The sequence below is a fragment of the Antechinus flavipes genome, chromosome 2, assembly GCF_016432865.1.
Source record: "Antechinus flavipes isolate AdamAnt ecotype Samford, QLD, Australia chromosome 2, AdamAnt_v2, whole genome shotgun sequence".
NCBI lineage: Eukaryota > Metazoa > Chordata > Mammalia > Dasyuromorphia > Dasyuridae > Antechinus > Antechinus flavipes.
The window spans coordinates 120073393-120087003 of NC_067399.1; the positions used below are offsets into that span (position 1 = coordinate 120073393).

Sequence of the window (13611 nt, forward strand, 5' to 3'; positions counted from 1 at the left end):
AGGTGCGTGCTCTGGGCGTGGAGGGGAGAAGAGGGCAGAACTAAAGGAGGGAAAAGGGGAGGAGCAAAAGAGAAAAAGAGCCCTACAAGAAAAGGGGGAGGAGCGAGGGGGAGGGAGAGAGTAAAGAAAGGCGTGATGGAGGGGAAGGAGAGAGAAGAGGAGGAGCAAGAGGAGGAAGAGAGCTACTAGGGAGGGGTAAGAGAGGGACGGGAAGGGAAAAGAGTGAGTGGGGAAGAAAGGAGAGAGAAAAGAGAAGCGAGGAAAGAAAGGTTAGAGAGGAAGGAAGGGAGAGAAGGGAGGAAAGGAAGAAAGGAAAGAGGGAGACAAGGGAAGAAAGAAAGAAGGAAAGGAGAGTTCCTTCTCCTCCCTCCTAGTTGCCCTGAGCTTTGGTTGTAGGATGTATTCTGGAACGTCTGGGAGTTGCCTTTTTTGTTTTTTCCTTGGAGATGGATGTCTAGCCCCAAGTCATAATTTGCTTATGTTTCTCTCTGCAGAGCAACCTTAGAGTCATAGAGCCCAGGTTTCTTATTTTACAGAGGGGGAAACTGAGTCTTCTAGGAAAGTTCCAATAAGCCTCAAGATGATTTGCCCAAAGTCACACAGCTGGTGAGTGTCAGCAGAGACTCCTGACTCAGTCATCTTCTGCCCATCATGCTAGCCAATCTCTACACAGAAACTTAAAATCTAGAGGATGATTCTTTATAGGAGCTGGAGCTGGACAGGACCTTGGAGGTCTAATCCAGACTCTTTTACAGCTGAAGAAAATAGGGCCTCAAGAGATGAAATAAAGAGATCATGGGATTTAGAAGCTGGAAGGTTACAGTCATCAATTATAGCTTTTAAACTTGAAAAGGAATTTAAAAGTCAATCTAGTTACATCTAACTTGGCTTATTTTAAGATAAAACAGGTAATGTGGAGTCATGATTTGGTTTCTGTTACAAAAAACTAACAACCAGTGAAAATAACAATAAGTTCACTTAGATGTGAGCCTAAATCAAAATTGGTGCTTTTTTCTGTTGAAGAACCTTTTATTTTACAGGTAGGGAATTAAAGACCTTTCCCCCAAGAAGGGGAAGAGACCTGATCAAAATCTTAGGGATTTCAAAGTGGAAGGGATCTTATACGTTAACCAGTGGTTCTCAAACTTTTGCTTTCAGTATCTTTATCCTATTAAAAATTATTGAGGATCTCTCCAAAGAGTTTTTGTTTATCTGGATTATATTTATAGACATTTACCATATTGTAAATAAAAACTTTTTTAATTTGTAGACCCTCTAAAAGGGTTTTAGAAATCCCCAGGATTCTCTAGACCATACTTTGAGAATTACTGCATTAAACAGTCCAACATACTCATTTTACCTGAGTCTTAGAGACATGCCAGTAATCCTGTAAAGTGACTTTAGTCACTTTGTTGTTTTTGTTGAGTCCAATCCTTTTTGACTCCCTTTGGTTTTTACCTGGATGTTAAGTAATCTTTTCCTTGTTTCTATGTTTCATAACTCTTCTTCCTTTTATAACACACTGCCTTTCTTGACAAGCCCTAAGTGTTAGGATCATAGACATAAACTAAAAGGAACTTTAATGATCATTTAGTCCCATTACATCATTTAATGAAAAAGGAATCTGAGTGAGATGGTACATAGTGTTTAATAAGTTCTTGTTGAATGAATAAAATGTTATATCTGTCTAGAACTTTACATAAAGAATACATAATTTTAATCAGTGTGGATGTTGCCCTCATGTATAGAGATCATAATTTCTTATTAAATTAGACTTTGATAAATTGCTTCATGAGTTGCAGTAGTCCACCAGATTTCATGCCTTCGAAGCCAGCCCCCTGGTTGGGCCTGTCTCCTAACTTGGCAAGGCTTGTCCTCAATAAGACAGAATCTACTATGCAGCTCTCAGTGACAGGCAATGTGATGTGTCAGAAAGAACACCCTATTGACACAGGAGACTGAGGTTCAAATCCTATCCCTGTTCCCAATTAACCATGTTATGAACTACTTCCTGTTTAGTCAACATAGGCCTTTTCTGTAACATGGAGAGGTTAAAAGAGATGAGCTCCAAGGTTTCTTCTAGCTGTAATATTCTATAACTATATAGTAGTAATTTATTGTTCTTCCGTTCCACTCCCTGAAAATGATATCCTCTGAGGGAATATGTGTTTAGGCCTTAAGAGAAAAATCTGCTTCCCTACCCACTTCTTATTCCTACCCCTCTCCCCAGGGTGATCTGAATTGATTATTGTTCTTTGTTCTAGAAGACCACCAAAATATTGGACATTACTCTGTTAAAGTCAAGTTAGTGTGTCTGATAAGATCCTGAATAACAAGGTGGGTTTGGCAGAGAAAGTCTAAAGTATTTATCAGATTACTCCCTGAGGCAAACAGAGAAGAGAACTCATGGGTATCAGCTGAGCCTTACGGTCCCAGCCCTGTGGAAGTCTTGAGTAATTCCATTGTATCCAATTAGAAAGTCAAGTTATGATGTCAAACCCTAAGGTTAAAATTTCCCCTATAAATCTGTCCGTGGCCTACACCATCTTTGCTAAATCCCTTTTGGATTACCCCACCAAGGTGTTCTGCCTTATGATGTCTTTCCTCCTATGCCTCCTCTATGCTTCATGGTGTTTTCCTCTTTACCCAGGCCCTCCCCCATGCCTCAAGGTGTTTTCTTCCTTACCCTGTTCTTCCCCCATACCTCATGGTGTTTTCCTCGTTAACCCATCCCTCCCCCTCACCTCATCATGTCTTTTTGCTTCTTATAGTTATAGTTAGCATCTTTTAGGATGCTAAACTCTATGGATTTAGTCTGCCAATGGCATATTACCACCTCATGGTGTATTCATAGTGTACAGTTGAATTCCACTGGGAAAACTGTCTTTTCCATTGTTAATTGTTAAAATCACTTTTGCTAAGTAATGTATTCTCCCAAAGCTATTTCATATTTACCACTCCTAGCATACCTCTTCATTTTGTCTATAACCTCTTGAACGAGATGAGGTGAGATCTTTCAAGACAGTTGTAAAAATCGAGTAAGGATTCATCTATTTCAGAGTTTGAGTAGGCCTGAAGGACTTTAAGCATTGAGTCAAGGGCATATCTAAATCCCCTTTCTGCTATCCTCCCATGAGCGTCTCCCTATTTCAGTCAGATATGGGCAACTATGTACTTAATGGTCAAGTTCAATTTCTTGGGTAGTTCCTGCGTTTAGAATGTAAGATCCTCAGCCAATAAGGATGAAGGTCAATGGTGGGAAGGGGTATTTGCTTTAGGAATTAAAAGTGTTGACCCTGCCCCCTACAGTGCTTCCTCCCTTCGATTGTCTACTGGACAGGTGGGATGCCCTTCTCCCCAGAATGTACAATAAATTTTGCTTTGTTTCTAGAGATCTCTCCAGCTTTTTTATTAAACGGTGTCTAAACCACACACTCTTCTCATAAATAAATGTACCTTTTGGCAAGAGAAAGTCCTTGTGAGTTCTTCACATGTGAATTCCTATTGAACCCCATCATTTGGCACCAATTGCTCTCCCCAAACTCATCACAATTTTGGCTGATCAGACCAATCCGAGTTTGGAATGCCCTGCCACAGATTGGACACAAATAGTCCTATGAACAGTTAGGGTGGATTGTCTCACTTTGCCCATCTCACACTTCTTTTGGGCTGATTCAGTTCTGTTTTGTTTATAAAGCATAGCACCTTCTTTGGTAAGGGCACACCATCCTGAGTGGTCCTGTGCCAATATCTTCCATGTCATACAATCAGTTCTGAAGTTCTTGAAAGAGACCTTGAGAATGTGCATGTATTGCTTTTTTCTGACCACTGGTGAGCGCTTGCTCTGTGTGAGTCTTAGTGAAAGTCTTTTTTTTTTTTTTTTGGGGGGGGGGTGCAATTCAAACAATGTGGCCAGTCCAACGAAGTTGCGTTCTCTGCAGTAGTATTGGAATGCTTGACTCTTTAGCTCCAGAAAGGACCTCAGTGTTTGGTATCTTATCCTGCCAGGTGATCTTCAGAATCTTCCTAGACAATTCAAATGGAAGTGATTCAGTTTCCTGGCATGGCACTGGTATATGTCCAGGTTTCAAAGGTGTACAATAATGAGGGCAGCACAATGACTGGGTAGACCTTCAGTTTGGTAGGCAGTCTAGTACCTCTCCTCTCCCACACTTTCCTTCAGAGCCTTCCAAACACTGAGCTAGCTCAGTAAAAGCATGTATCAATTTCATGAACAATGTATATATTCCTAATCTCCAGAGGGATTTGAATAATCACATCCAGTTGCCTAAGAGAAATATTTAATTTTTAAAAAGAGTTTACCTCAGGGTAGAAATGACCTGACAAACATCCTCAGGCTTCAACTTCCTCTCAGTAAAATGCAGGGTTGAACTAAGGATTTTAGCAGTCACTAGCCCAACCCTCTTATTTTATAGAGAAGGAACTGAGGCCCAAAGAAATCAGGTAACATCTCTGGGATCATAAAGCAAACAAGTGCCAGAGGTTGGAGTCCCTTTTAGGTCTCATGTCCCTCCAAGCACAGCATGCCATCCAATATATACCCTCAGGCTCCTTTCAGCTCTGAGCTAAGATCTAATTTGGAATGCTTTCTTAGGTCTAAACAAATGGAGACTACACCACCTCTTCCTGATTCAGAAGGAAGGAGGACATCAAGATTTCTAATCACCCAGAGATGTTCTGAAGTTCAGATGAGATGATGGATGTAAAAGGATTCCACAACCTATATATGTGCCAGTTATTATCAGCCTCCTGTCTGGTGATGTCTATTTCCTGGGCCACTAGACTTTTGCTGAATTTGAGCAGTTTTTATAAAATAGAGAAATGTGATGCAATCATTACCAATTTCTGAGGTTCTAACCCTAATACTGAAATTTAACACTACAACAGATTAGAACTGGCTCCAGCATACCCCTGAAATTCACCAAATTTAAATATGGAGCTAGTAGCAGTAACTGAAAGTTGGGGACCAAGAAGGTTCTGCTCCCTGGATAAGGTTTTATGAATCCTGGAGTGGGGACTAAAATGAAATGGTCTGGTACTACATCATTTCAACTTTGATTTTGGGAAAACATTTATTTTGCCAATTAAAATGCTTTTCTCATTGTGGTGACAAGCTTCATCCAGCAACATAGAAAGATCTGCATAGAGGTCTGCCATTATTTAAAAACAATTCCTGGCGTTGCTCCATAGGAGTATAAAATTCTACAGGGAAGCTAATAAGAGATAGGAGAAAGGAGAGGCCAGTGGACTATTTATATGGAACGTAAATGCCCATAATTTATACAGATTTTTAGAAGAGGTTGCTCGCTTGATAGTCTCTATCCAGTGTTTATATCGTTGTAATGTGTTTGTATTGGCTCTAATTTTAATTTTTCAATCTTCCAATAATTTAATGAAATATATTAGTAAGAAAAAATGCTTTCCATTAACAAACAAGCATTTATTAAGAAATGAGAGAAATGATCATTAATATGGGGAGATCCTTTCTCTAAAATTCTTATTTCAAAAAGTTCAGTCTCTAGAAGACATTGTTGATAATGAGAGCAGATAAAATTTTTAAATGAATTTGTTCAGACTCCACTCAAGTGCTTTGAGAGGGATAAATTCTTTGAATAGAATGCTCAAGACTGAGGACAATTTAGAAGTAAATGGAATTATCAGAGTTTACTAGAATAGGTCCAGCCAGTTATTATAATATTCATTCTCTCCTTTAGTTTAACTAATCAAAGTTGCTTGCCATTCCCAGGAACCCGATTCTTCCAAGGGCAGATAAGTTGTGAGCTCATAGTCATGACTGTCTTTAGAATTTGAGAGTGCCACTGACTTTTTCTTAAAATGCTAGCATTATTAATAAAATGACTAATTACCCAAAAGTTATGTCTGGAACTTTTTAAATGCCATTGAATGTATGTGCCTAGTGAGAGAAGTGGGGAAGATTAGGACGGCAAGTGGGTAATTGTGGGAATTGAGTGAATCACGATGACTCTATCTTGTGACTCAATTCTGAAGCCAGTTCTGCTTCTTTTCTGTTCAGTTTTGGGCTTAGATCTACTTTTGCATTGAGAAAATTTTATTCAATTATGGGAATTGAGAGAAAACTTTATTGTTTGAACTTAGACCTGTGTGGATGGGAAGCTGGAATACTTCTCTCTGCTATTTAGAGACCCTTAAATAAGGATTTAAGTTATACTGACCAGAAACCCAGTCAGATCCAAAGACTGATGCAAGAAGTTTGCTTCGAATTATGTCTTAGCTGAAACTATCCCTATACTGATTAATTATTGGTTCTGTTTTTTGTTTTTTTATTATTATTCTATAGACACTTGGGAGGAATGAGAAACCAATTTTTCTGAATTCAGAAAATTGCATGTTTACTATCCCCCTTCTAATATGAAAAATCTCTAATCTTTCATACAATTAGAAATCCAATTACTTAATATTATATTGTTTCCTTTCAATTTGACTGTGTTTCCCCATATATTCATGGCCCAGTGCCAAAACTGAGGAAGGCCACTGGTTCTGATTTATTGAGAACTGCCTTGCATTGCTTAATATATTAATATGCTCAGAAGATTGAAACTTTGTTTCCTCAGTCATTTCATCTTTCACTTGCCACACTGGCACTATGTTAAGCCCTGGGGATAATTAAGACAAAAGCAAAACAGTCATCTGTCTTCAAGGAGCTTATATTCCAATGGAGGGAGACAGTATATAGCTATGAGAATAAAAAGAATGTGTACAAAGAAATTACAAGGTTTGATAGTATCTATGTGAACATGGACAAATACTTTTAACCTCAATGGGCTTCAGTTGCTTCTTTTATATATAATAAAGTTCTTCCATGTTGATGTTCCCTGGGGTTATCTAAGACAAAAGCAAAACAGTCTCCGGTCCCCAAGGATCTTACATTCTAATGGGAGAGACAATATACACACCTATGAAAATATAAAGAATATGTACAAAAGGAACTTTTGGCTTGGATAAAAGCCTTTGGGGGAAAGGGGGATTAGGTGAGGGCTCTGATTCAAAGTAGTGCTTGAATTGAGTTCTGAAGGAAATCTGGGGACCCCAAGAAGGAGAAGTGAGGAGGTTGAGTATTCTAGGCATGGGGAGACAGTGAGTTACAAAGGCAGAGATTGGGAGACAAAGAGCACAGGAGCAGCAAGCAGGCCTATATAGTGAGATAACCAAGTGCAAGGAAGAACTGGAAAGTAAGAAGGGCTTAGGCTGAGAAGAGATTTTTGCAGTTGATCTTGGAGGAGATAATAGGGAATAATTAAGAGTTTATTGAGTAAGGGAATGTCAATTTTAGAAAAGTCCATGTAGTGATTATATGGAGGGACTTAGGAAAATCAATGAGGAGGTTTTTGCCATAGCCCAGGTGAAAGGTGATGAGGGCCTAGAAAGGAGAATATGAGAAATATAGAAATGGAAATAGAATCATCAACCGGGAAGAACCTTAGAGGCCTCTTATTTTATAGAAGAAGCCCATCAAGGTAAAATGTATTTGCCCAAGTCCACAAAGATACTGTCAAAGTGGGATCTGAACTCAGATCCTTTGCTTTTAAAGCTCCTTCATTTTTTGCTGTATTTATATTGGTCCTTTACTGTTAGGTAGTAGTTTTTCCAGATGTTCTAAATAGGGCTATAAGCAAGCATAGGGAGAAATATTCCCCAAATGAACTTAGGTTCACTTTTTTTAAAGTGCTCCTGATAAAAGGGCAATATTTGAAAAATTGTGGCAGGGAAGAAGTCAATTCTTGTAATAACTTAAGAGACTGGGGATTGTAGCCAATTTAGTCCCATAGCCTTTACTGCCTTAGGACAGAAATATCACAGACAACCTGAGGCTGAAACAAAATTAAAATGCAAGAATTACTTAATAAAATAAAAATAGAAACACAATAAAACACAGAAAATACGGTCCCTGTGTTGCACTTCATAGTCTGCTATAATACTACTAGCCCATGGTTCCATTACTATGGTGGCTATCTCCTAGGCCCACTTTCCTCCCAAACCCTTAAGAAAAAAAGGGGTAGAATGAATCTGTGGTTAGATGGTCTCCTATACCACCATTGTCACTAAATATGTCTCAGGAAAAAGAAAATATGAGTTATGGCTCTGAGGTTGATATTTGCAAAACATTTTCATTTTTTTCTTGGGTTAGGCAAAGCTTAAAACAATAACTATCATCCTACAGAACATTAGTCATTTGTTTCTAATTCTAGAATGAAGTGATAGACAAAGCACACTCAGAATTTGGGTTATTCACAGGATCCTCAGCAGCATTTTTTTTTTTTTTTTAATTGTGGACATCTAAAAGTGAATGATTTTTATTTGTGATACTGTTGTTGCTGGATTGAAAGTTTCCCAAATAAAATATATTTGAAATTGAGTTTTTAAAACCAAATATAATAGATCAGATGTTGTTGTTGTTTTTTTTTTTTTCTCCTTATCTTTTCCTCTCTCTCCTATATTTGAAGTGCAAAAGCCTCTCATGGGCCCAACTCCAAAGGAACCCTTGACTTGATATTTCTGACCTAGGCTGGTTTGACAAAATTCAATTGATAAAATTTCCTCTCTTTCCTTACCTTCCCTATTATTGCCAGAATTAGTGCAGAAACTTAAACAATTTCAGCAGCTTTATAGCTAAAATTCCCTAGCTCAAGGGATCCACTAGCCTCAGTCTCTCCTAATAACAGGGATTATAGGTGGGAGGCCCCATTCCTGGCCCTCAAATCTGTTATTGCTAGATCTATCCCCACCATAAAAATAAGAGCACAAGTGTGGATATTTTCTTTCTATAATTATATCAAGAGATAAAATGATGGGTTTTCTTGCCAACAAGATATAACCACCTTCAAATAAAAAAGCTATTAGCCAGCACAAAGAAATAAGATTTAGGGATGGGGCTGAGGGTTGAGAGTGAGAGATGATGTGAAGCTACAGGAAAATGTGCTGTCTCTGAAGCCTCTAATAATCATCATCATCATCTTCTCCTTCATCACTATCATCATCTTCTTTTTCTTCTCCATCATCATCTTCTTTTTCTTCTTCTTCATCATCATCATCTTCTTTTTCTCCATCATTATCGTCTTCTTCATCATCATCTTTTTCTCTTTCTTCTTCTTCTTCTACTAGTATTTCTTCTTTTTTTTGAGGAATTAAGGGAATAAGTTAAGCTTATTTACTTATTTTGGAGAGAGCAATTGGGGTTAAATGATTTGCCCAAGATCCCACAACTCATAAGTGTCAGACTGGATTTTAATTCAGGTCCTCTTGGCTTTAGGGCCAGTGCACTATCCACTGTCCCATTCTGTTGCCCCACCCCCCCAAATTTTCTTTTGGATAGACAACTACCACCCACAGGAAAATTTCCAAGTAATGAATGGTGATATTAAAAATAAGTCATTAGTAAAACATTTTTAATAATTGCTTTTTTAATAAAAGTAATATTGAATGTTCTTATTTCTCTAGAAATAACAGAAAAAATTTTTCAAAAGTTTTTTCTGAGTTAAAAATGAAATCTAGCTTTAATTGCATCAAAACCATTGAACAATAGCTAACAATTCATAACAAAGGCAAATAGAGCATTTTTAATTGACAATAAGCATTCAAATAGCCTTATAGAAAAATGAAGCCAAATAACAATACAACCAGTGGCTCCCAATTCATTTCAATCCGGTGTGGACTGAATATTAATCATTACCTCCACAGAGTACAAGAAGAACTTTCCTATAATCTCCTGATGTGTCATCCTAGAAGAAATAAAGCAATAGTCAGAAAAATGTGTCTTCTTGAAGTATTTAGACAGTTCCCAACTTAAATGAAGCAACCACTAGCAGAGTCACCCCAGCCTGGCAACCCAATCAACAGCCAGAAACTCCTTTTCCCTCTTCATTATTTCTGATTAGGATTTTCTTATTCTTCTTTCTCTTAGGCCACTGTTCCTATAACTTCTCCCCTTTGCTTCTTCTTCTCAGAGTTGGTGCTGGTTTTAAGGAAGATGGAAGACCAATTAGGGGGCTATTAGAATAGACCATGGAGAGAGGAATGGTAGTTGAATGAGTAAAAAGAAGGGAGTAAGATGCAAAAGATGTGGAAGTGGAATTGAAATGGGGCAACCACTTGGATATGGGGGAGAAAGAGGAACAGACACTCTAAGAATGAAACAACAAAGGATCATCTATTTAGAACTGAAAAGGAATCTCAGAGGTCTTTAAGCCCATCTCATTTTGTAGACTAGAAAACTGAGATCTATGAAGGCTACATATTTGGCCCAGGATCACAGACAATAAATGACAGACCTGAAATTTATATCTAGGATTTCTAACCCCCAAAACATTAATCTTTCTATTATAATAATACTGACATTAATAGTAATGTTAACATTTACATAGCATTTACTATGTGTCAGGTGCTCTAGCTAAGTGTTCTACAATTATCTAATTTAATCCTCACAACCCTGAAAAGTAGGTGCTGTTTTACAGATGAGGAAACAAACAGATTAAGGACTTCCCCAGGTTCATATAGCTAGGCTAGATTTGAATTTAGACCTGTGCTGTGCCACCTACCTGTCTCAACTACTCTATAAAGGAAGGAACTGAATTTGATGATCTCTAAGATACATTTCTATGATATCACTTTCATTTCTCAATATATCCTTCCTTACCTACTGAGCCATCCTTTATCATAAAGAAGTTTTTAAAAAAGCAATTCGGTAAAACCATATTGTACAGTTGATTGTATCAACCAAATTTGATAATATATTCAGGGTTCTGTATCTATAAAACCTCATGAACAAAAAAGAAGAGGGAAGTAACTCTTCTCATTTCTTCTTCAGAACCTCATTATAATTACACAAAGTTATGGAGCTTTTATTCTTTCCAATTATCTTGTTCTAAATCAGGTGGTTCTCTGCAGTTTAACTCTGCATTATTTATGTGGATTTATTTTGTATCTTGAAACTTTGCTAAAGTTGTGAATTGTTTTTAGTAGTTTTTTAGTTGATTCTCTAGGATTCTCTAAGTATACTATCATATCATCTGCCAAGAGTAATAATTTGGTTTCTTCGTTACTTACTCTTAATTCCTTTTTCTTCTCTTGCTAAAGCTAATGTTTCTAATACAAATTGAATAATAACAGTGATAGTAGACAACTTTGCTTCACTCTGATCCTATTGGGAATGTTAACCTACATTATAACAGTTTCTCCAACATTCTCTTAAGGTAGGCAATCAACAAAACAATAGACCAAGCCCTAGTTTAAAGTTTGCTGTAAATTCTAACAATGACAATTTTATAATTGGCCCTAGAGAGCCAGTAAGAGCAGGCTCTTACTACAAGCACACCCCTTCTTATAGTCACTATGTTCAGTTTATTGCCATTTCTGTCTATTCTAGAAGTATATCCATAGCTGACAGATTTTAGAATTTCAAAGCAATTGTTCCACCACTGTTAGCAAAATTAGCAGATCATTACAAAATTTTAAGATTTTACAAACTAATTAATAGTCTGGTTTGGTTGACACCTTTGGCAACTACCTTTCAGGAAGTCAAATGTTTGCTGAGCCAGAGACTTTTTTAACTTTCTAAACTCTCTTTGTCTCTTCTGTTGGAATAACTAATTCACATTGCTTATACTTCTCATTAAAGAATTGTATGATAGGAAGAAAAGATGGGTGGCCATATTTTAAAGAAGAAGGAAGACAGGTCAGTTGAACAACCAGAATATTCCACAGATCCCTTTGAGATGTCAGGAGAAAATAATGAAGGACTCCATTCCATTGGCTGGAGCCTCTGTGTTGAATTTATGTAAAAACATCAGTCACACAGGATGGACAGACAGACATGGATGACAGACAGACAGTCAGAGATTTACATTATTGAAAGAAGCCTCCAAATTGAAGAGATCACAGATCTGGCCATCTAAGTATTTGAATGAGTTGCTGTGTATATTGTTTTTCTTGATTTTGCATACTTCAATCTGCCTCAGTTCATTTATATTTTCTCATACTTCTCTGAATTCTTCACATCCACTGTTTTTTATAGCAAATAAATATTCTATTATGTTAATGTACCACAATTTGTTTAAAAATTCTCCAACTCAATGAGCATCTACTTTGTTTTTCTTTTGCATCTACTTTGCTTTTTGCTACCAAAAAATGCATTGGAATAAATATTTTAGTGCAGATTAAAACTTTTCTTCTCTGACTTTCTTAAGAGTTTATACCTTGCAGTAGGATCTCTGTGTCAAAAAGTATGGGTATTTGATCACCTTTTAGTAAATCTTAATTTCAAATGACTTTCTAAAATAGTTGGACCAATTCACAACTCCTTACAATTTATTACTATGTCTCTAATTCTATCATCCCCAACACTTGTCTCCATCTTTTTTCATCTCTGCCAACTTGACAGACATAAGGTTTAACCTCAGAATTGAAACCTTTTATTCTTAAAAGCATCTTAATAAAAGCAAGAAATTTACTTCACTGGTTATATAGCAAGAACTGCAAATTTGGAAATTACATGCAGGTTTGTTAACTCAACAAAGATCTAGATTTAAAACTCCCCATCTTGCTGCCTTTCCAAATTGCCATTGCACCCAGAAGACTTAGTGAAGTCATCTGTGTCATTAGCCCTAAACTGAAGCTGAGGCTCTAGCAATTAAATAGCATTGTGTAGGGCTCATCTTTAAGTTTTCCTTGGGCTTCTCAAATCCACCAGATCATCAAAGGTTTTAGTGTTGAAAGACATTGGAGATGACATAGCCCAGTCTCCCCAGTTTTTCAAATAAGAAAACTGAGGCCCAGTTAAATTACTTTTCCAAAATCACAGAGGTGGAAAAATCAGAATTTCAGCCCAGGTCCTCCAACTCCAAATCTAGTGCTCTCTTTCCATTCCACCACACTGCCTTTCAAGTAGATGACTAAGTGGAAAACAAGAATCCAAAATGATTAAGAAGCTATTTCACATCCCTTAAAGTTCACCTTCATCCTCTTCCCCATAAAGTTAAAACCAGAAGAGGCAGAATTATGTAAGGCTTCAGTACCATCATGTCCCAATGTTCTTTGCCTAATTCACTTTTCTATTTTAATGATTTTATTGAAGAAAACAATAACCAATCATATTTTCAGTCTGCAAATAGGTAAATATGAGCCTTGTGCTATCCTAATTTCCCCTCCTCCAAAAACACTAAATATAAATTTTATTCTGCTTTTTAATCTCACAACAATCATTATGCAAACAAGTCAAACATCCTCTTCCTTTTAATCTTGCCAAATCTTTAGAATGGAGGAGAAAGGAAATTCTTGATAATTTCTCTTTGTAGATTAGATGATAATACTGCTATATGCCTGCTTGTCCTGGTCAGACCACATCTGAAATAACTGTATTCATTTCTAGAAACCACAGTTTATGAAAATCAATCAACCAAGATCTATTAAGCATCTACTGTGATCCAGGCACTGAGTTAAGTACTGTGCGAACCCAAAGAGTGGTAAAAGACAGCCTTTTCTTTCAAGGAGTTTTAGGGGGAAATCTTAAGCAACTAACTGTGAACAAACAAAATATATCTGTGATGAATTGGAGAT

At 37.1% G+C, this 13611-nt stretch overlaps 1 protein-coding gene across 1 annotated transcript in view; it reads right to left on the reverse strand.

Moving 5' to 3' along the window:
• Positions 1-9524: 9524 nt before the first annotated feature.
• The window catches only part of ANXA4 (annexin A4), a 51161-nt gene continuing 47074 nt past the window's right edge, over positions 9525-13611 (reverse strand). The window contains exon 13 of the mRNA XM_051975431.1: positions 9525-9779. Within this exon, the coding sequence (XP_051831391.1) occupies positions 9720-9779 (60 nt within the window). The 3' untranslated portion in view covers positions 9525-9719. The remainder of the gene's footprint in view (positions 9780-13611) is intronic.